The 24425-nt window shown below is 45.6% G+C and overlaps 1 protein-coding gene across 1 annotated transcript in view; it reads right to left on the bottom strand.

Annotated features, from left to right (window-relative positions):
- LOC142012802 (broad substrate specificity ATP-binding cassette transporter ABCG2-like) overlaps positions 1 to 24425 on the bottom strand; it is a 53509-nt gene that overhangs the window by 9347 nt on the left and 19737 nt on the right. The window contains exons 8-12 of the mRNA XM_074993642.1: positions 23577 to 23821; positions 17300 to 17382; positions 16676 to 16765; positions 2110 to 2234; positions 819 to 973 (exon numbers count right to left, since the gene is read on the bottom strand). Coding sequence (XP_074849743.1) covers positions 819 to 973; positions 2110 to 2234; positions 16676 to 16765; positions 17300 to 17382; positions 23577 to 23821 — 698 coding nt within the window. The remainder of the gene's footprint in view (positions 1 to 818; positions 974 to 2109; positions 2235 to 16675; positions 16766 to 17299; positions 17383 to 23576; positions 23822 to 24425) is intronic.

The following is a 24425-nucleotide window of genomic DNA, read 5'->3' as shown; positions in this document are numbered from 1 at the left end:
TTTAAACTTGGAAGTACCGGCTCGCGTCTAGCCTCGGCTCACCAGCCAGTACTTTGAAGTGCCTGAGCAGTAAAGAAGTAAAGGGACTTCAAAGTTTTAAAACTTCGAAGTTGCCAGGGGGCGGAATTTGCTTAATGAAGTGCTGCGTATGCAGCACAGCACTTCATTAGTAAACTCCCAACACCCTACTTACCATCCTTCCTTCGAAGGAGGGTGGTAGTGTAGACAAGCCCAAAGCTGGCCAAAATCACCATGCCCTCAGAAAAAGAAAAGCTCTGAAACCTGCCATGAAAGAGCAAGCCAGTAGATTTTTCTCTGTATATGTAAAAATAATGCATATCAGAAGGAGAGAAAAAACAATCACTGAGTTCAGGGACTTCGAATAGCCCCTCTGTATTCCATAGTATCTTCCAAAAGCTTTCCTCCTTCTCTAACACTAATATCAGTTACACCTATACTGGCCTTGGTTATGCAAAACAGTCCTTTAAGTCATGTAATTATGCAGAGGTATTAAAGCCCAAAGAGCCAGAAACCAAATGTATCTATTCACTTGCAAAGCAGTGGGGAGTCATTTCTCTTGGCCATTTTTTTTTTTTTTTTTTTACATCTGCTTACCTGAGCTTTCTCACTATATAGGAACTGTAGGTATAATGTGATCTGGTACCATCAAGCTGAAGGTTATACAGTATTCTTAAAATTCCAAAGTTCTCTGCTGATGTACTTCAAAGCACGCATAGTTTTTTAACATTAGTTAATACATGGCATTTCATTGTCATTTACATCATAAAACAAAAAATTTAGAGAAAAAAATCACTCACAATCATAAAAACAAAGCAAATATTTATGAGGAGATTAGCGACAGCCACAACATCTTGTCCTGTTGCTATAGCCAGAGCCATTGAACTGGCTGTATAGGCGACTAGTACAAGAGTAATCATCATGATAAAGAAGGCCCCAGCTGCTGGCTTGAAACCTAAGAAATGGTTGTGGGGGGGAGAGGGGGGAGAAAAAGTCAGGGTTTTAGTGTCTACTATGCACGTACCTTCTTTTAGTACCATAGTACATAGTTTGCTTTTAGTTGCAGATGAGGACTATCATCAACCATAAAGTGTTCTGTCCCAGTGCATGAACAATACTTTAAACAAAATAAATATACTTGATTATAATAGGAATTAAGAGTGGAAACCTGTACACATTGTACAGGTGGTGGAGTCAATTTAAAGGTCATATAAAGAAGCAATCCTGCTGCATGTTAGGAGCAGTAGGGTCATATCTTCCTGCACCCTACGCAACCTTACTCTTTTAAATGACTCCTCAAAAACCACTTCCTTTATCCTGTTTTCCACTCTTGATTTTTACTCTCATGCTATCTACTCCTCACCTGGGTCTCTACTTTAAAACATCAGAGTCTATAAATCACTGTATAACATTTTCATTTGTATGTGGCTTAATTTCTTCCTTCCTTTCTCTGCCCATTTCTGTTATCTGGTACTCTTCTGATTTATGCCTGCCTAATTTAGAGCAAGATTTTTATTTTTATTTTACTTTCTCTCATGGTGAGCAGTCCTAATGATTCAATGTTGTTATTAGACATGCACTTTCAACTTTACAAAATTAGATGCTAAAAATCGACCTTCATAAATTCGACACAATCTTGTAGTGTTGACATACTCTTAATGTCAGTGGAGCTATGCCAATTTACCTAGGCAGCAAATGTGGTCCCATAACTTTATTAACATAGTTAACTTGCAGAAAAGATAAGTTCATTAATACTCCATAACTAATGAATTAGAAAAATTATAAAAGGGCCACACAGAATTCGGGAGAAATGCATAAATCAGTGTAAATGTACCCTATTATCAAAGACAGCTTCACATTTGTATTAAAAGTAAATAATTTAACAACATTCTATATACCCACTTCTCCACTTCCCCACCCCATTAAGGTTTTCTATAAGTTTATGCTAAAGGGAGGGAAAAGATTAAAAAAATGGGACAAGAACGATAGCCCTACAAGGAAGGAGTGCAAACAGATCGCTCATGGATACTTGTATTATTTGCCAAAGAAAAGCATTCATTTTGATACAACTTTCTTTTCTAAGGTACTTGCCTATTAAGAAATAATTTATACAGGTGAAGATGATGCCTGGTAAAGTCCTCATGGGTATTAGATCAGCCATTATCTTAGAGAAAAAATATGCAGACACTCTGTAGTAACCACTGATATATTCATGTCTAGAACACAGGAAAATATATGCATTAAAATTATATTCCAGTAATAAATCAATGGAGCCATATAGACTGGGATTTTTAAAGGTGTTTAAGGAATGTATACACCCAACAGTTCTTAACTTTAAATGTGTTCTAGGCACATAAATCCCCAGTCATCATTTATTATGACCAACTTACATTTCAGTAAAGAGCTCCTGTTACTTTATAGTACAGGTTATATGGGAGTACTGATTTAGCTTTTCCTATTGTTTATTATTTTGTATATTTTAAGTGTTATATTATTAATCTCACCTCTAATCTAAACAATCCCAATCTCTCCAAGAAAAACACCAGTCAAGGATGGTCTAGATGTTGCTTGGTTCTGCCATGAGTGCAGGAAACTGGATTTGATGACCTCTCAAGGTCCTTTCCAGATCTATGAGTCTATGATTTTTCACATGCAACTGTGCCTTATATCATTATCACTATCTCTGATTTCATTCCATTTCTGCTATACCCTTTTTGAGACTGGATGACCTGGACCGAACACACTATTCCATTTTTTGTGAGGAAGACAGATGCAAAGAATCATTTAACTTCTCTGCAGTGTTTATATTCCTTATATTCTGAGATATATTTACATAGATCATTCTTTGTTTTGCTCTTCACAGCCCTGCTTAGTCTTCCTTATTTACATCTTACATTTTCACACTTCTCTTTACTAGTTTCACTTTTAATGTTTTGATTTGTACCTTATTTAGCCTGAACTTGAACTTTGTCATTTGACCATACTGCTTTTTTCTGTGAATTACAAACTGTGTAACCAGGCTTTAGGCTGATTCTACAGTTTTCTGTCCCATAATTTTGACTTGGAGCCTGACTATTTTCATCTTTTAAAAAATTCTCGTTGCTCAAGTGTAGTGCTACAGTGCTAGTATTTGGTTTGATTCCTCTCTCGCAAATGTTTGATTTAAGTTAGTTAATGGTCATTATTCCTTAGTAAAGATTTGGTTATAGTTACTTCTTGAACCAGCTCTTGAGTTTCACTTGAGATTAAATGGAAAGAAGCCTGTTTTAGCTTTTAGCTGTTTAGTAGAATTAATTTGGTCTCTTCTTCAGCTGTAACTCCTGTCCACAGACAAAAACTTCTTACATGAGTTAGGAGCATTTTACCCCTGAGCTAGCTGGCTGATCTTGGGCTATAAATTGAAGCTCAGGAACTTTGACACTGAGGTTGGTAGCCCATCAACTTTGCACTGTAGGCAGAGACTTTCTCACACGTGCACTGGAACAGTGGTTCTCAGTCAGGGGTACATGTCCATCTGGGGGTATGTAGAGGTCGTGGAAGAATACATCATGTATCTAGATATTTGCTTATTTTTACAACAGGTAATAGAAAATCCACAGTGAATACAAACTAAAATGTCACAGAATGACATTTATACTGCTATACATACAATACACTGAAATACAGTAAAACCCCTATTTACACAATTTTGACATATGGGATACTTGGATTAACATGAGTTGAAACGTGAGCCACCTGGTTTGCAGCTCCCCACCAGTCTCAGGAGCTGGGAAACTGACCAGCACAGTGGCACTGGTCAGTTTACCTGCTCCCGCAAGGAGGGGAGCCGGGAGCCAGGCTGCCACCTGGTTTGTGGCTCCTCACCAGTCCCAGATTTTCTAAATGTCTTTGCTCTCTCTAGGTAAAAGCAAGTCTTTGTGACACATCAAGTATATAGATTTGTCCACGTGCAGCTTTAGGAAGAATACCAGTAAGTAAATAGGTTGGTTCAGATGAAACAGTGAAATCATTTTACGGGAGAATTTCAGGTGGAGGTCTCAGTATAACTCTGTCTTTTTGGACTATTACATAGATTGGGTCTGCCATGAGAGCTGGCCTGTTCTTCTATCCATCTTGCCATAGTAATTGCAGTAAGAAAAGACACCTTCAGTGAGAGGTACAAGAGATGGCAAAGGTTCAAATGGTTTCTTATAAACATGCACAGTACCATGCTGAGGTCCCACATTGAGAGAGGTGGGTTTTACATGTTGTTTAATCTTTTAAATAATTGGGTATGCAAGTAGCCCTTGAACTTGTGGTGCTCATGGAGATAGCTGCCAAGCATACTGTTGGCAAAACCTTGTAGTCTGAGGCAGTACATCATCCAGAAGTCTGGGTAGAGGGACAGATTGAGGGAATAGTAAATGGTCTGTACAGCATGTATGCAAATGTTTCCATTTTTATTATAGACTTACCCGGTGCTTGGTTTTCTGCTACTGAGCAGGATGGACTGCACCTCTGGTGAACATTGTAACTTGAGACCTATTAGACTCAGAGGAGCTAAGCTGTGAGTAGGAAAACTGAGAGCTGTGAATGATGTATGCTGCTGTCCTGCATAACCAGGTATGGAATTTTTGGTAGATGCAGAGGAGGGGCTACCAACACCTGAATGAGGGATGGGTTCCAAGTTTGTCTGGACCATGTGAGAGGTATGAGTAGGACTCCTGCATTGTCCTGCCACAGCTTGGGTGCGTCTACAGTAGCCGGCGACTTCAAAGTAGCCGGCACAACGTCGAAATAGCACCCGTCGCGTCTACACGCGCCGTGTGCTATTTCGACATTGAAATTGACTTTAGGCAGCGAGACATCAAAATCGGTATTCCCATCCGAAGATGGGAATAGCGCCCTACTTCGACATTGAACGTTGAGGTAGGGTGTGTGCAGATGATCTGCGTCCCGCTACTTCGAAATAGCGGGATCCTCCATGGCAGCCATCAGCTGAGGGGTTGAGACATGCTGTTCAGCCCCTGTGGGGCTTTATGGTCCCTGCGCACAGGAGCCTTTAAAGCACCACGGACCCGGATTTCCTGTGGCAGGAAGCTGAGAGCGTGCAGGCACCAGCACACAGACGTGCTAGCCCTGCACGCTTTCCAGAGGCCCCGATCTGCACTGCCACCAGCCATGGCATCGAGCCAGCCCCCCGAGCGCTCCCAGGGCTCCCCTCCTGAGAAGACCCAGGCACCTGCAGCAGCCAAGCGGGGGACCAAAAAGAGGCAAGGCCCCTCCTGGTCGGACGCTGAGCTCTGAGACCATGCCACTTGCAAGCTCCCCAGGACCAGAGCCCACTGGGGCTGAAGACCAGCCAGTGGAGGCATCCCAACCATACTTGCCAGTCCTCCCAGCCCCCAGCTGGCCACACCAGGCACTGCGGACACCGGGGGGGGGGGGCAGTCGCGCCCCTCTACCCCCACCCCGGACTGATGGGCCAACGGCCAAGCCGTCCACCGGGCCCCCTTGTATATAGTTTTCTCCCATGTATATAGTTGTCCCCCATGTATATTGGTTGCAGTTTCTGTTGTGCACAAAACAAAGTTAGCAGTTTTCAAAAAAAAAAGGTTTTATTTTCCAAAGAACTGGAAGCATATGCTTGTTGTGGGGGCGGTGTGCGGGCTGTGTCTGAGGGGGGGTCCTCCAGGAAAGGCCAGGGAGGTGCTCAGGGGTCTTCCTGATTGAAGTGGGCCCGCAGGGCCTTGCGGACCCGTACCCCCTCACGGTGAGCCTGGTGGCTGGTTGTGGCGGCCGGCTGGGGGAAGCTCGTGCCAGCGTCGACCGCTCACCCCTGAACAAAAGGCTCCCCCTTGCTCTCAACAATGTTGTGGAGCGTGCAGCACGCGCCCACAACCTGGGGGATGTTCTGGAGGCTGACATCCAGGCAGGCAAGGAGGCACTGCCAGCGGCCCTTTAGACGGCCGAAGGTCCTCTCCACTACCTGGTGGGCATGGTTCAGGCGGGCGTTGAACCGCTCCTGGCTGGCATTGAGGTGGCCAGTGTATGGGCTCATGAGCCAGGGCTGGAGGGGGTAGGCCACGTCCGCCATGAGGCAGAGGGGCACGGTGGTGTCCCCCCAGAGGGATCGGGCATCATGTGTGCAGCCGGGCCAGCCCATGTACACGTCCTGGAAGCAGCCCCGACTGTCCACCATGGCCTGCAGGACCATGGAGTGGTACCCCTGCAGTTTACATATCTTCCTCCGCTGTGGTCCGGGGCGCAGATGGGGATGTGGGTCCCGTCCAGGGTCCTGAAGCAGTTCGGGAACCCCATGGAGGTGAATCAGGCAACAGCTGTGTCCAGGTCCCTGAGTCAGATGACCCTCTGCAGCAGCATAGCATTGAGCGCACGGACCACCTGTGGGGAGGGAACACAGGCGCCCATGAGGGTGTGCAGGGTGCCCCAGGGCCCTCCCCCCAGACCCCCCCACCCAGCCCCTCACTCCCTGGCACCCCTCCCTCCCCAGCCCCACACATGGCCCCCCCCAGTGGGTGCATGCCCAGGCCTCCTTACTTCCATGACGCCGGCCCCGACCGTGGCCTTTCCCAGTCCAAACTGGTGTCCCACGGAGCGGTAGCTGTCTGGAGCGGCCAGCTTCCAGACAGCTATTGCGACCCTCCTCTCGACGGGGACGGCGTGCCATATCCGGGTGTCCCGATGCCTCAGTGCGGGGGTGAGCCACTGGCAGAGTTCCAGGAAGGTCTGCCGGCGCATGCAGAAGTTCCGCAGCCACATGTTGTCGTGCCACTCCCGCATAACCAGCTGCTCCCACCACGCAGAGCTGCTGGGGTAGCTCCACAGGCAGGGGAGCAGCCAGCAGGGGAGGAAGAGAGGATCCCGGTGGTCAGGGGTGTCCCCATCTGCCCCCGGGGAGGGCTCCTCTGGCAGAAACCACTGGGTGGCCTCCTGGGCAGCACCTAGCAGGGCGCTTGCCCCCTGGATGACTACCTGGAGGGCCTCCTCTTCCTGCTGCTGGGGGTCCATATCTGCTGTGACTTGGTCTGCGAGAGCATGGAGGGTACCCTGCAGACTTCATGCTGTGCAGGCCGGGTGTGTCTGGGAGGGGCCCTTTAAAGGAGCGGCTTGCTGTTGACCCGGAAGGGCTAGTCCAGCCTGTGACCCAGTCTGCGGGCTTTCCTGGCCCCGTATTTCAACAGGGAGCACTTGTGTGTGTGGACACTCCGCGTTTCCTTCCAGGGCGGCTCCTTCTGATGTCCCCCATCAGTACTTCGACGTTGACCATTGACGGCACCAGCCCTGGAGGACGCGCAGACAGTATGCATCGAAGTAGCCTATTTCGAAGTCCTTACTTTGAAATAGGCTACTTGGACATAGTGTGCTAGTGTAGATGTAGCCCTTGTGAAGTACTCTTTCTAAGAGAGGAATGGGAGGGAAGGGGCAAAGGCATAAAGGAAGGCAGTGTCCCTTTTAATGGAGAAGTGTCTCCCAATAAGTGTTTTCTAAGTCAGGTACATGAGCAGTGTGTTGGGCATTTGATGATGTGTACTGTTGCAAACATCTAAAGTCAGGAATACTCATTGTTGGAATATAGTATAAATTGTGAGTCCAATTACCACTTGAGGTTTTGATGGAAATGTCTGCTGAGAGTATCAGCTATGCTATTCTGTTTTCCTAGAACGTATACTGTTGAGATTTTTATATTATGGGCTATGCACCAGTTCCATAGTCGTATTGCTTCCATACATAATGGATAGGAGCATGCTCTGCCTTAGTAGTTTATAGTGTGCCTGCACACCATGTTGTCTGTGAAGATCTTGATTGTTTTAAAACGTATTAGTTTTAAGGAGTGTTCACATGTTCTTCTCACTGCTAGTAATTCAAGCACATTTATTTGTGGGCAGGATTATTACACTGTCCAATGACCCTGTATTTGGTGTCGTGACATGTGGGGTCCCCACCACTCCAGTAATGTGTCTGTGGTTATTTTTGTTGATGGGTTTCCCAGTTGAATGGGATTCCTGTTCACATATTGGACAGATGTAACTACGATTTTAGGGAACATTTGATCCTGAGAGGCATGCTTAGTCATCTGTAAAGGGAGTGCTTGTGGGATTTGTAAGAAGCCATCCTTCTAGGTATCGCATGTGAAGTCTTACGTGTTTGACCACAAATGTGGTGGCGGACATGTGTCCCAAAAGTTGAAGGCATTGTCTGGCCTTAACTTAACAGCTTTGTATGATATTAGTGATTATGTTGATCAGTGAATGGAGTCGTGGCAGGGGGAGCTTTGCTTTGGCTTTTACCATGTGCAGATGAGGCCCTGTGAAGTCCAGTTTTTGAGTGGGCAGGAGGTGGGATTTTTGGTAATTTATTTGGAACCCAATCTTGGTCATCAATCATACCGTAAGATGCCACTATTAGTTGTCTAGATGGGCAAGTATTTTGATGCCCAGCTTGAGGAGGTGGGCTGCTGTCACCACAAAGACCTCTGTAAAAACTCTCGGTGCTGTGGTTAGTCCAAAGGAGAGGACTCAGCTTTGGAAACGTTGGTCTCCTATGATGAAACAGAGAAATCCCTTGTGTGCTGGTGTATGGGGTAATGAAAATAAGCATTCTGAAGGTCCCAGGATGACAGCCAATCTCCCTTTTGGAGCAGCAGAACTGTGGTTCTCATTGTTCCCATTTTGAAGTATTTGTGGCACAAAAATTTGTTCAGCTGGCATAGGTCCAGAATAGGCTTCCAACGCCCACTCTTCTTTGTCATGGTAAAATATCGGGAGTTCAGACGTCTTCCCCTGTATTGAGGCAGTACCTCTTTTGCTGATCCAAGGTGCAGTAGGTGCACAATTTCATCTTGCAGTAGAGTCCTGTGTAAAAGGTCTCTGAACAGGAATGGAGATGGTGGGCTAGTGGTGGGGTGGCGGAGATAAAAGTGATGGAGTAAGCTGTACTGATTATTTCCAAGACCATCTGTCCAATGTAGTGTTGCACCAGATGGTATAAAAAGGTAACAAACTGTGACAGAAAACATTGAAGTGCTCTATCATGCTGGATTTGTGGGAGACATGTTGAACCCTTGACCAATGGTTCAAAATGACTGACATAATGCGGAAGGCTGAGAATAGGATGTGTACTCTTGGGTCTGTCATTTTCTAGGTTGCCTTTGCCTTCTACATTTGTCATATTGGTCATATTGTCCTTTGTGCCTGTCGATAGGATGTGAGGTGGAAATGCTGGGTGTAAAAATGCCCCTTTCTTTCGGGTGAGGGGGACATATGTGCTCAGGGTTTTGAGGGTGGCACAGGAATCTTTTGATGAGTGTAGGGATGCATCTCTGGGCTCTGCAGAAAGCTTTTGTCCCTCAAAGGGAAGTTCACCAATTGTGTTTTGTACATCTTTAGGAAACCCTGAGAGATGGGCCCAGGAAGTTCATTGCATCACCACTGCTGTTGCCAGGGAGAGAGCTGCTGTGTCTGCTGCATCCAATGAAGCCTGTAGCACTGTTTTTGCTGTCAGGGAGCCCTCTGACAGATTGTCCTTTTATGGGTTTCTGTATTCATCAGGGAGTTAAAAGGTTTTCACAGAACTGAACATGTAAGTGTATTTTGCAAGAAGCGCTCAGTAGTTTGCTATACAAAACTGGAGTGGTGAAGAGAAGTAGGACTTTCTGCCTAGGATATCTGAACATTTCTGGTCCTTGTTGTGTGGTGTTGACTTGAATAGTGTTTGCTTGCCTCTGTGATGCACTGCTTCTACCACAAGCGAGTTAGAGGCTTGGTGGGGGAATAGAAATTCTGCCCCTTTTGCTGTGACATAGTATTTTTGTCTGCCCTGTAGGAGGCCAGTAGTATCATGGCAGGGGTTTGCCATATCACTCTGGCAGGATCCATAATGGGGAGGGCCAGTTTGTTTGATGGGGAGGTGTGGAGAATGCCTGTGAGGTTACGTTGTGCCTCTGATAGTTTGGCTAGAGAAATACTGAGTGTATCTACTATCCTTTTAAAGAGCTCTGGAAAGGATTTGAAAGCATCCCCTGTAGTTGGTGTGGGAGTGTTATGGGTTCATCAGGGAAGAAGAAGAAATGAGCATTGACAGTAAGCTCTTTTGTTTGAGCTCTTCATCAGGTTCCTGCAAGTACTCTGGTTGTTCCATCTGGGGTAGAGGTGAGGGAGAAGGCAGCTGGGCAGTTGAAGATGGTATTGGTTTGGGAGTAGCTTGGGGTGATCTGTACTGTGCTCAGGAGTCCCAATATGGCCAGGTGGGTAGCTTCAGTACCTGGGATCATCCAGGGATAAGATTGCCATTGCTGAGGTGGTACTGATGGGGTCTGATAAGGTTATTTGGGAGAAGAGTGTCTGCATGTGTGTGGTGCTGCTTCCAACTCTTCTCCATTGGAGGAAAAGGATGGTGCCAAGCTTACTGGTGTGGTTACCATATGTAGGGTGCGAGAAGATTTTGTAATGGTCTCATAAGAGCAGTTCGACCCCTCTGTGAACCCTTAGAGGAATCCTATGACAACACCCGCAAAACAAAGCATGCTTGCCAACACTTTAAAGCTACGCTGGCAGTAGGCCACAAAAGATAGTGATAAGAAATCCATAGGCAATTTTAGGCAATTTTATGTTAATGAGTTAAGCTTTATTAGCTAGTGTTAGGAGGCCTGTTACAGAGCCTCTCCCCGAGCAAAGCTCTGGCGCATCAGGTCTTCCCCCACAGGTGACTGCGGCATCTCCGGGGCTCCCGTCGCGGGTGTCATGTGCTTTCAATAAACCAATTATAGCACTTGCCTTCTGGGTGCAGCCTCGTTTCTGCGGAACCCAAGCCTGGTTGGCTACAATTGGCACAGCGAGCAGGGTTCTCCAGGTGTGATGCCTTTTTGGTCGAAAGCGGGGAGGCAGGGAAGCCAGCACTGGCCCTGCAGCGCATACCAGGATGGCCCTTGACGGAGCGATGGGGGCCGGTAGCGCGGATGGTGGCCTGTTGGGCAGCCCCGGCAGACTAGCCGGAGTTGCAGGAGGCGGCAGGCATGATGCCAGTACAGGTAGAAGGGGCGTTGCGTCGGCTGCGGCTGAGCCGCCAGCCAGGGGCGGAAAAAAGGGCGGTGGGAGAGGTAGCGTGGTTTTTGCTAACTGCCCTCCGGGCCCTGGATGATGAACTTCTCCGCTTGCAGAAGGCGCTGGCAGGGAAGGAGCAGGAATGTTGTGATTTGGTGGATGCGCGGGTGATAGCGCAAGAGGTGGTTACCTCGCAGTCCAAAAGGACGCAAGAGTTAACCCATTGGTGTGAGGTGTTGGCGGCGAGAGTGGCGCATCGGTGGCGCGTAAAACTAGGGAAAGAACGAGTGTCAATGGCCCAAGTGCGTGCAGTCCTTGCGCTAGACACTTGGGACCCTGAGACCTGGGATGGTAACATTTGGAGCTCTTCCTCGTCTGAGGAGGAGGTGGTGGTGAATGGGGAGGCTGTGCAAACCGACCCGAGACAGGTGTGCCCCATTTGGGAGCTGAGGGCATAAGGAAGTCGCTGCAATGAGGTCTGGAGGACATTTAAGACAAGTGAGTTGCAGGAGATGGTGAAGAGTTTTAAGCAGGAACCAGGGGAAGGCCTTTTGGGCTGGCTAGTGCATGTGTGGGACAACGTGGGCAACTCTGTGTTGCTGCTGCTTGTGGAACCCCACCAAATGGGCGTGTTTGCCCAGGATTCACAGGTCAAACAGGTGCTGCAAACCATGCAAGGTATTACTGATGCACAGGGAAATGCCGTGGAAGCGCCGTCCCTGTACTGCTGGTTAACTACAGCGGTGGATCAGGTCTACCCCTCTCCGGGGGAACTAGAAGCACTGGTGAAGCCCTGGCGTACAATCCCAGAAGGGGTAAGTGCGCTGCGGCAGCTGGGCATGGCGTGGGCTGTGGCTTTCATCAACATAGGACCGGACGATGTAGGGGTCCAAAAATCCATCAAGCCTGCTCTGTTACGCCTTGCCCCCTCGAGCTAAAGGCCTCCCTTATGGCCGTGGTCATGGCAGCGGGCAGGAGTGTAGGTAACTTGGTTGAAACGTTGATGCAGTTAGAAACTGTCATAGGCGCGAAAGCGGTTCGCGCCACAAAAGGAAAAGGTGGTCGGGCAGGAGCCCCTAAACAAGGGAAAGGGCACGCTAGGGTGACCCGGAGAACCATGTGAACAGACTTGCTAAAGGCAGAAGTCCCCCGTAAGAAGATCAATGGTTTGCCAACACCAGACTTGTACAAACGTTGGTCACAACTGCTGCCTTCCCAGTGGAGTAAGGATGTGGGTGCCTCCAAGGAGGCGGGCGAAACCCAGGCACCACAGAAAGGTACAGAATCTGGGGAGAGGACACAGCCCAGCATCCCCGTCAACAGGACCCTTCCCCCTAGGAAGTAACGGGGAGGCAGGTCCCCTGCAGTACAGGCTGTGGCTGTGCAACAGGTAGCAAGGGACCTGCGCCCATTCGTCCCTTTAACCATCAAGTGGCCCTGGGGAGGGGAGCAGCATGTGTTAGCTCTGTTAAACACTGGAGCTGAGGTGACCATTCTGCATTCTACCCAGACTGCGGGTCATGTGGTGGTCATGCAGGGCCTCAGAGAAGCGGAGACCACCGCTTATTCGGTGAAGGTCACCCTAACGCTGGGGAAAGCCCCTCTCTTTCGGGCAACTGTGCTGGCTGCACCTTTGGGTGAATACATCATTGAAATGAACGTTTTGCGTGGCCGGTGTGTGGATATGCAGTATGGGCTGTTTGCCTTTGGGCACCCCCACTACATTCGGGCAATCATAACTGTGGAGCCCCTACTGCAGGGACATCCCAAATGGGACCCTGTGTACCTGCCGGTCCCCCAGACCCCGGTGTCAGTCAAGCAGTACCGCATTCCTGGTGAAGAGCACAAAATCAGTAACACTATTGCTGCATTGCTACAGGTGGAGATTGTTCACCCCACGCTAAGCGCCTTCAACAGCCCCATCTGGCCAGTAAAAAAGCCGGATGGATCATGGCGCATAACAGTGGACTATTGGGAACTCAATAAGGTAACCCCGGAGCTTACGGCCGTAGTTCTGGACATGGTTACCATCCTGGAGTGCATCACCGTGGCGGCCTTGCCGTGGCATGCAGTCATAAACCTGGCCAATGCGTTTTTCTCTATTAACATTCATCCCAAAAGTCAAGAGCAGTTTGCCTTCACGTGGCTAACAAAGCAGTACACGTTTACCGTGTTACCGCAGGGCTTTAGGCACTCCCCGACGATCTGCCATCAGCTAGTGCAGGCCAATCTGGAGCGCCTGAACCTCCCTGACCAGACAGCCTGCTACCACTTCATCAACAACGTTATGATCTCGGGACCAAATAAACCAACTGTTCAAGCTGCCCTAAACACTGTTGTAACATGTTTGCAGGAACGGGGGTGGGCTATTAACCCCAAGAAAGTGCAGGGGCCAGCCACTAGTGTGGTCTACTTGGGCGTACTGTGGATGGGTACAGACAAATGCATTCCGCCAAAAGTGCGGCATACCATCCAAGCGTTTCCCACACCCTCGTTTAAACAGCAGTTGCAAACCTTTCTGGGCCTTCTTGGTTTCTGGCGTGCTTTTATTCCGCACCTTGCTTTTCTTGTGCATCCTTTACAGGAGCTTGTGCGCAAAGCCACCCAGTGGAACTGGACAAAGAAGCACCAATGAGCTTTCAATCTCTGCAAAGAGGCGGTGGTGGCACACGCCCGCCTCACTGCACCGCTGCAGGGCCAACCATTTAAACTGAAGGTAACAACCGTTGGCGACATGGCATCCTGGGGTCTGTTGCAGCAGGTAAAAACCCAGCGAAAAAAACCTGTCGGCTTCTGGTCACAAACCCTCCGCGAAGCCAAAAGCGGGTACACCCCCCGGAAAAGCAAATCCTAGCAGTGGTGTAGGCTTTGCAGAACACTGAGCAGGTCATGGGCGTTGCCCCTGTTACTGTACGGACCCCAATCCCCTTGATGGGGTAGGTCACGGATACCTCTGAGTGTGCACATACAGGAGTGGCCCAAGCAGCTACCCACTTCAAGTGAAAACACCACTTACAGCAGTGCATGCACTTGGGAGCCCCCACACTTACTGCTCCACACACCCTTCTCCTGAAACACAAGTGCTCTAAGTTTAAAGGTATGTGTTGTTCCAGTATCACCAACGTCAGTAACACAATAAAAACCAATTTAAATTGTTTGAAAGCCCTGGCTTAGTGCATCCATCAAAGCCAGGGCAGTAGCTGGCTTTGGTCCTGGTTAGGCTCGCTGCGGGGCTGGGCAGCCCACTTGGTGCAAATCCTATTCCTTGGGCTCTTATGCCTCTGCGCCGGGTATATCGGTCTCATGTCTGTTGTCACGTCTGTTCTACAGGTGCACGCTGTATGGCCAGAAGTTTTGCCATAGGGGCCTCAACCACCTCACTTAATTCCTACTAGCCTCGGAATTCACAAAGGGGTCGCGGGGAGGAGTGTAGGGTGCGAGAAGATTTTGTAATGGTCTCATAAGAGCAGTCCGACCCCTCTGTGAACCCTCAGAGGAATCCTATGACAACATCTGCAAAACAAAGCACGCTTGCCAACACTTCAAGGCTACGCTGGCAGTAGGCCACAAAAGATAGTGATAAGAAATGCATAGGCAATTTTAGGCAATCTTATGTTAATGAGTTAAAGTTTATCAGCTAGAGTTAGGAGGCCTGTTACAGAGCCTCTCCCCAAGCAAAGCTCCAATGCGTCCGGTTTTCCCCCACTGGTGACTGTGGCGTCTCCAGGGCTCCCATCGCGGGTGTCACACGCTTTCAATAAACCAAATATAGCACTTGCCTTCTGGGTGCAGCCTCGTTTCTGGGGAACCCGAGCCTGGTTGGTTACACCATAGTTGGTGCCAGTATCAGTGTGGTATTGGTATTGAGGACAAAGACTGGTTTGCATGCACGGTCAGCAGTGCTGGCACCATGAACATCAGTACTGGGGATCACACTGCCATTGGTACTGATGGTGCCAGCAGTGCTTTCATTTGTTTGGCCTTTGGCAGACTTTATAGGAGTCAGTACTGATTTCTTCGGTGCCAATGGTGGCAAGTTTGTAAGCTGCTTCTTTGCCTGTGCACCAGAGATAGGGTTAGGCTTATCTTTAGCCTTTGCCCCTTGAGTCATCTGCATTCCTGATAGTCCCGCTGCCTCAAGGTCTGAGGTGTTTAGTTGCTGTCAATATTGAGGCTGCATTTTTGCCATGAGAATGCTATTTCTTACCCTGTTCTCTTTGAGGTGAGGCTCAGAACTTATTAGTAAGCTGCTTAAATTCTGGAGGTCCTTAGTCCACGACTGCTGTTGGAAATGTTTGCCTTGATGGGGCCTGGACTCTGAGTTTGAAGCTAAGCGATTTTTCCAACAGGACCAGCTTTTAACTCTAGGATTCTTGTTTTCAATGACCTCGCTGATAATTTTTACACTAGGCATATATCTGCAGGACAAAGTGGCTCACTCAGACGGTGAATACATATTGAATGGCTGTCTGAAACTAGAATGTCCTGTACGATGTGTATCACTTAAAACCCAGAGAGCAAAGCATGTTGTTTAGTGTGGGTGCCAAGAAGTGCTCAGGGGTAAAAGAAAAGGTTTTTTGTTTTGTTTTGTTTTGTTTTTTATAAAGGAATGGGTAAAAGTATTAAACAAATCAAGTAAATGGGTAGATAAAGGAATAAAACTGGGGTTAGAACTGAGATAATGTTTGGAGATTGAGGAAATCATGGAGCTGCTGAAGTTCCAACTTTATACAGTAGAGAAGAAACTGAGGGCTGGCAGGCAGCACAGGATGGTTAAAGGCTAGCATGAGTGCAAGCTGCATACCATACATGACCAGCTGCCCAAAGTACCACTACTGAAAAGTATCCAATTATAAACACAGGGCACCAAAAAATCTTATGTGAAGCACACGCATAGGGACACTCCTTGAAGAAGAAGAATTGAAACCAGTTTCTGATTTGGGGCTATACTTCTGAGAGACTCTAGTAAAAAGGGGTACAATTGTGGGGGAATAAAGGGGTAATAGTCTGTTCAAGTTCTGACTCTGGCTCTAGGATAATTAGTTTTTTCTGTTTATATGATCAGTAGTCAGTTAACAATACTGATATTATCATTATCATTAAACTTTTGAGTTAATACCTAGGACTTGTCTTCACTAGCCCACTTCTTTGAAGCGGGCATGGTAATCAGCCTGAGCGGGGAATAGCAATGAAGTGCTGCAATGCATATGCAGCACCTCATTAGGCTAATCTTTGCCATGCGAACTTCAAAGTTGATAACTTCGAAGCGCCAGCAAGCCGTGTAGCCACGGAAACATTGAATTACCCATGCAACTTTGAAGTGCCCTTACTCCCATCTCATTGCTATTCCCCACTCAGGCTGATTACCATGCCCCTTCAAAGAAGGGAGCTAGTGTAGACAAGCCCTTAAAGAAAGAAGTGGGATAGTTCACATCTATCTTAGGACCAAATTCTAAACTGGGTCTTCAATAACAATTTCATCACTAGACCCTCAAAATAACTGATAGATAAGGAGTTATCTACATGGCAAAGTTAGCGTGTAAGTTAAAGGTAAATTAATACATGAATAAATAAAACAACATTCAATTCTTTCTATTCCACAGAGATTTACCTACATAAATATCTTTTTTTCTGTGACAAAAAGTTCAATAGTTGTAATACTGCTCAAACACTGATTGGTGGTCAAAAAGAATAAAGCACCAACTCTGTGGAAAGAACAAACAATAGCAAGAAAATTAGGCATGCAAATGGCTTATTAGTGAATGAAGAAGGAAGAAAATTTATCAGCAGAAGGTAGATATGCTGTTACTATAAGAAAATAGAATAAAGATTCAGGAAGCAAATTAATTGTTTACTGGAAATAGTTGTCTTTTGATTTTATGTTAGGACAGATGGAAGCTGCTTCCAATGTACTCCAACTCCCTTTGTTGTATATACCCAAAGTACTGCTCCAGTATAACATAACTTTATGCAGCTGATGAACTGCTCAGAGCAGGGGCTGTGGTTTTGTTTGTGTCTGTATAGAGCTTTGCACAATGGGGTCCTGGTTTATTGTCCCTTGAAGCTACCATAGTAAAAACACATGTCATATTTCCTCTCTCACAGCTACTTAAAATGTATTCTATTTTCTACATTGTTCTACAGAACAAGAACAGAAGCTAAGTAAAAATCTAAACAAAATAACCTAAGGTGTGTATTTGTATGCCCCATTCATATGTTCAGTTCCCATGTTTACTTACCTGTTTTGAATCCCACTGGAGTCATTTTTTATTCCAGAGAAAATGGCTCCTACAGCTACTCCCAGACCAGTTGTTATACACAGCTGAAAGAAAAATCAAGTAAGAATCTGCATTTTATTACACATAAATATAATTGAAAACTGTAATAATTATAGGAATAACCTAGCTAAATGCTAAAAGCATTTATTCATTAATGAAGTGACAAAAATGTTTTTATAAAATATTGTACAGTATTGCATTGTTCAGATTGCACCTTCCTTATCCTGCACTCTCAGCACATGATCAGTCCTGAATGAGGGAATTTGCCAGACCAGAGAAGGTCTCCTGCTCTGGTGCACCTACCTCCAGCCCCAGCAGCCCCCTTTACCCCTAGCCCAGCCCCTGGCCCTGGCCGGGCTGCCAGAGATGGCTCTGGCCCCACAGGTTGCTGGATGTGGTCTTGGCCATTCAGGCACCAGACTGCTGGATGTGGACCCAGCCCTGTAGGTGCTGGCTCCAGCCTGAGACCCGCGGGTGCCAGCCCCAGGAACAAAAGCCCCACTGGGCTCTCTTGAGCAGGGCTGATGGCCCCTGTCACTTGGTTCCTGCCCAGCAGGGTTCCCAGCCACAGGCCCTCTTACTAGTCTCCTGGATGAGGCTCTCTGGTCCAGTAACATCCGTGGTCCTGCCACTAATCACAACTAAATCATCCCAGCCAGGGTTTTGTCAAGCTGGGACTTAAACACCTCTAAGGAAGAAGATTCTACCACCTCCCTATGTAACCCACTCCAGTGCTTCAGTACCTTCCTAGTGATGTAGTTTTGTCTTATATCCAAGCTAGACCTCCCCCACAACAACATGGAGGTCCTCTGATGGTTGCCAAAGAGATTTTTCTAATAAAATTATTTTTAGCCAAATTCTTTATCCTGCCTTGCTCTGTATGTTACATTGGAGCAGTGGGGGCATTTGCTAGCTACATGAGTTTCACCTAGGCATTTTATGCAGGCTCTATGTCTGTCAGAGATGGGCACAGGGTCTTCACAAGAGGCACACCTCGTGAAGTCTGCTGAGCCTGGCAGTTTTCAGAAGAGGCAGTGGACAGGGAAATATTTTTTTTTCTGGAAAAATGAGAGGACGGGGTAACTAGAAAGCAGGTTGTGAAGAGCAGGGTTTCTAACTATTTTGTTTGTTAAATCAGGGGCTCAGAAGAGGGTGACTGCAGGAAGCTTTGTCTGCTGCTAAGGATAGCAGAGAAGGAACTTAAGGAGCTGCACCACACATGAATTCAATGGACACCAGATGTCAAACACCAGCTGTGCATGCACAGTACAACAGGGCACTGCTAAAGTAAAAATCACCAATCAGCCAGCACAGGGATGCACCAGCACCTAAAAGTGGAGCACCAACAGGGGCATCACTCAAATAAGATCTGGGGAGGATGCTGTCGCGCCCCCACCCCAACACCCATGCTTTATGAAAATTAGCTTATAACTCAAATGATGCTTTAGGAAAAATAATTAGATAACATCATTTTTTAAAGTTATTATCTGCTGAATATATACGTTCTATTTTTGTTCGTGTGTCATGAAGTTAGAAATATGAACTGTGGATGTCTTTGTCATTCTAAATGTGCTACTGAGGGCCATTGGTGATACTCCAGAAACTTAGTGGCCTGATGCTCAAGATAACAATCTGTAAATAGTTGTGTTTTTCCTGTAAGTCCAAACTGTGGTTGATGCTATGAAGACATGTGATCATGCCACCTGGTGCTGGAATCCATCTTGAATCTGGTATTTTTCCCATGAATATGGGAAGACTAAACAAAAGGTTCCTGCCCTGGGGAAAAGTCTATTTATGGAATGGTAAGCAATTAGACTTTTGTCTTCAGCTGGCTTTTTAAATTGCCTCTCCATTTTAAGAGTATACACATGAAGAAACCTGAAAACAAAGAATGCTAAAAAGCTGTAGATCAAGGCCAGAGACAAGGAACAATGCTGTCTTGGAAGATTTTACTTGAACCACGGACAAGACATGAGGAATATACGAAGAAACAATTTCTCTGAGTGGTGTATTAGGTTTAACTGGTGTGTTTTGTTTATTTTGGCTTAGTAACTTACTTTGTATTACAGGGGGAGACCACAGCTTGTGGCCAAGCAGGACAAGGTAGCTGCCCCAGAAGGTATGCAGGTGTGCTTAGTGACATGACCAGAACACCTGTCATGATCTAACTCACCGCAGATGTGAACAAGTTGGCAGATGAAATTAAAAGAAAGAGTAAAAGGCAATCAGATAAAGGAGGCTTAGATGAAAGCATAGGTAAAAGTCCTCTCCCAGAATGAGATTCCAGAAAAGGGGAGACTTTAAAGGAATCTGGCCAGAACGTCTGGTCTTGAACATAGGAAACTAGTGAGAAAAGACACAAAAAGGTGGTCTGTAATGATTGTGTGGCCACCTTATCAAACTCAGAACCTTCTTAAAAAGTGAGATCACATTCACCTCATAAGATCTACTTTCCACAAAAGCATGTTGATTGGCATTAGTTATATTTCCATCCTTTAATCCTTCTTTGCTTTGGTAATGGGACTTTTCAATCAGTTCCCCCACCACATGTCAAATGTATTTCTTCACAAAAGTCATGAGCTTTCAAAGAAGTATTAGGGTAGCTCCTTTAGAAGTACACTTATAAAACAAGCTGCACCTTGCCTGTTGAATGTCTTATTTGTTCATACTATTTAAAAGACCCTCAAATATTTGTTCAAATACACAGCTGACACGTGGGAAATTCTAGAACTGATTGAAGGGTGATAATTCAGCCACTGAACCACGAGAATACTCATTTTTGTGGAGTCCAGAACTGCAAAATGCAAACTGACAGACTATCTTGTATCATAGAAAAACTAGTATCTCTGCTCTGCTGATGCAGAACAATGGCAACAAAAACAATAAATTAATATAAGCTGAACTGAGAATAAACCTCATCTTTCATACAAAAACTAAACCTTCACAGCTTGTTTTACAAAATTTATGTTGCTAATATTTCCAGTTCAATCAATAGATTCAAAATAGCACTGGTTTAAGAAATAGAGCAAAAGGATCCTTAATAAACTAAAAGCAGAGGAGGGAGCAGAAATACTGCTTAAGTAAAGAGAAGCCTTTTGTACTGAAACAATCTGAAAAGAAATTACTTCTGAAGTCTGATTATTTCTTGCAAATACTAGGTTCAAATTTAATATGTTTAAACAAACAACTTTGTGATTGAAACAAGGGGCAACAGTTTTAAGTTTAATCAATAATAGATCTAGGGGGAAGGAACTGAACCATATTATTAATTTCAGAGAGACAGCTGCATTAGCCTGTAGCTTCACACATAACAAGCAGTCATGTAACACTTTAGAGAGTAACAAATGTATTTGGTCATGAGCTTTTGTGGGTTAGATCCACTCTTCAGATGACTGGAGTAGGAAAACAAGTAGGATTGGAGTAGGGTTTACATAGCAGGGAGAGAGGGAGGGGGAAGGGAAGAGCGAAAAAACGGTTACCTGTCATTAATAGGCATTAATAATGTATTTCACAATAAAGTCCAATGGAAAGGATTTTAAAACCTAGCTGATTCCAGACAAGCCAATTATTGTTAGTTTTAAGCAAACAGAAACATGATTTTTTTCCAACAGATAAGAGTGTGTATAAATTTAATAATACAATCAGAATGATTAAAAGTTGTACATTATTTCTTAATATGCTGAAACAAAAAAAAACCAGAAACAAAAACCCTCAGCAAAAATTATGATTATGATTAAACATGACAGATGCATGAGTCTTAACACTATAAAGCAGTTCATACATAGTACCGTATCACTAAAAACCTACTGAAAGGACCAAATATCAAGGATAATTCATCCATTAAGTTCATTGTAGGAGAAAACAGTGATCGTATCAAGACCAATTTGGAGAGAATTATCAAACATCTGCTTAGTGACCTGTGTACCATTTATAGACAGTGGTTGAAATCCATTCCTAATGAGGTTTGGGAGGCAGAAAAGATTTTAAGAAAGCCAAGATCATTAACCTGGGTGTTTTGTAAAGCTCTTCAGACTGTAATTCTTGTCACGAGGTCAAGCTTTTACAAACCAGTTATTAGGGATAGCAACAATATCAAGATACGATATACACACAAAAAGTCTTTTAACTTGAAGGATTTTGAATAAATTTCCCATATGCTGGTAATCATCGACTTTTGGAAAAAACTTTGCATCATTGTTGAAAAATGCTCAAAAAACATTCGGTTGTGTCATTAAAGCATAGTGCAGACCAATGCAGACAAGTACTTAAGCACAGTTCAGTATAGAGATGCACTAAGCCAATAAAAGCACAAAAAGGCATTCACATAAAATGTGTCCTGGAGCACCTGTGCATGCAGACTCAGCATATACAGTACTTCAGAGCTTTGTACGGCGAAGCCTACTCACTTTCAAGGCTACCCAACTCTGTTGATCAGTGTGTAAACAGGAAAGACCAATGGCTTCATTTCCTATTTGCCCCACCTCGCCTTTTAGGAATGGGCATAAGAAAGAAACAGTCCCTGCAAACCCCTCACCAGGGGGCTGCAATTTTGATCCTTACATGGGTTACACAAGTGTGGGATGGAAAGCTTCTTGTGCTCTCCTCCTTTTCCTGGATGCCATTGTAAAGGTCAAGCTAAAGCTGGCCGAAATAGTGGTAGGACACACCAGTACATTTTATATTAATTATCTTTTGTCTTATATTATTAGTCATTAATCTAGCATTTATAATTCTTAGTAATCCTCCCATTTGCTATTTTAGTACACAGTAAAAAAAAGTTAGAAAAAATGAGAAGTATGATCTATTCCAATTCAGTGCCATAATATGATAGCCAAAACACCAAGAACATGTAAAATAATATTGCTGTTACAAGCACTACATTACATTTCAAAGACAATTCATTATACTATAATTCTACAGAGGCTTGGCAAAGAATGATAATTTAGTTGCCACACTGTGGCACCTTTAATCATACAGAGTAGTGTACAGTAAGGTCTCAGAGTATGTGATCCCGCTGTTATGTGTCTGACCCTGATTCCTATTGTAAACCCTGTAGTGCAATTTCCAGTTGTGCTTAACTCACCTCCCCCCCCCAGCCCTGGCTCAACTCCACTGGCTCTGCAGAGCCTGGGCTCAGCCCCTCCCCCCACCAGCTCCACTCACCACCTGCACATAGCTCCTGCTCACCCCGACCCCTGCCTCTGGCTCTAGCTCACCACCCCTCAGGTGCAACTCCAACTCAACCTCAACTGGTCCCTGTTCAACACCCCCCGCCCAGCCCCGGCTGGCTCACCACCCACGTGTGGCTCTGGCTCACCTATCGTTGCACGGGGCTCTGGTTCATCCTCCACTCCCCACCCTGGTTTAAACTCCCATGCGCTGCTCCAATTCAAACCCCCCCCGCCACCCCCAGTTCACCCCACCACCCACTGTCTCACCACCCGCGCCTTGCTTTGGCTCTGGTTCAACCTCCAGACGCGTCCTGGCTCACCGCCTGAGAAAGGCTCTGGCTCACCACCCTGCACACAGCTCCACCTGAACACCCCCACCCCACCCCAGCCCCCAAACCTCCCATGGCCCCAATCTATGGCCAGGCTTAACTCTCCCCAACTGCCCCCCACCCCAGGAGTTACCTTTCTGCTGCTTCCCTGGCTGCAGAACATGTGGTCCATCAGGAAAAAAGCCAGACCCCCCCAACTTGCGTGAAATTCAGGTTACGCGAGGGGGGTGTGGAACAGAACCCTGGCATAGTCTGAGACCTTACTGTATTGCTCCATGAGTTGTCCCCTTTAAATCAATGGGCCCAAATGCAAAGTATACGTGGCCGAGGGGCATTGCTGGCACATGATGGCATTGCACGTAAGTAGTCTCATTCAACACATTATTCTGCTTTTTAAAAAATCTCTGATGCTGCCTGATATCCGTGCTTCCAATCCCAATGATGACATGTGTTTGAATGGTTAGTTCATAACTCCAGTGTTTGTAATATTGAGGTTCTACTGTATTTGATACTTAGCAAAGGTACAAAAGGCAGCACTGAAAAGCCTGGCAGTCTAAGGATTGCTCTGTTAATATGATCTATGACTATGTGCAGGTATCCTTAGTATGTTTAAACTAGACTATTTAAAGTAATGCCATTGGCTAATCAATTAGTGGTTTCTTTGCTCACTTGAAACCAATATTTTTTTCAACGCAATCCATATTCAGGAAGAAATAGATTATTTATAACTAAAATTACCTGGGCTGTGGAATTTTGTGGGTTATATATCAAGTTTTTAAATGTGCGTCTTGACACCCACTTGAGTTGATGAAAGAAGGAAGTGCTGTATGTGATTTGTTGGAAATCTTCACTCCTCCTTCTTTTATTTTTCAAATACAGCTTCTCTAATTCTGCTTTTGTTTCTTTATAGTATGGGGAACTGGAAAACACCTCTGCTAATTTCTCAGCAATAGTCTGATCAGCTCTGACCTCTTCAATGGTTTCTTCAGATTAAAAAGAAAAAATGATGTTGTAGGAGCAGTAATGGAAAGCTACAGAGACAAATTACTTCATGGCATTTTAGGTGTCCTGAAGTTTTTTCATTTCATCTTCCCCAAAAGTGCTCTGTTTTATTCTCAAAAATCTCTTACAAATGAAGAGATGAGACTGAATCAGAAACCCACATCCAAACCTACAGAATGTTACAGCAGTTCAGATCAGGATCAAAGATTCAAAGCTCATGTTCATTTCCATACCAGTCAAAAAGAAGAATTCCAGCAACGGGATGCCCAGGACTAGGTGGGGGGGACTATGTGGAAATATTTCTGGAAATGATGACGACATGCACTGTAGAATTTATTACTTGGCACTGCTATGTATTTTAAGTGAATAAAGTTGTAGTCTAGTTAAACCACATTTGTTGTCTCCTGTGTTTCTTCCGTGGTGGTCAGAATATAATGTTTGGCAAACCAAACATGTCCCAGAATAAGCTGTGTGATTCAGATGCCAAGACAGTACATAGTTTTCTCTTCATGTTCTCAGGGAGCTTATATTTTCTGAATGCAACTTTCCAAGAAGTTCCCTAAGAATGTAAAGCAGAAAACTACA

The sequence above is a fragment of the Carettochelys insculpta genome, chromosome 4 (genome assembly GCF_033958435.1).
Source record: "Carettochelys insculpta isolate YL-2023 chromosome 4, ASM3395843v1, whole genome shotgun sequence".
NCBI classification, from domain to species: domain Eukaryota; kingdom Metazoa; phylum Chordata; order Testudines; family Carettochelyidae; genus Carettochelys; species Carettochelys insculpta.
This window is presented reverse-complemented; position numbering and strand designations above follow the sequence as displayed.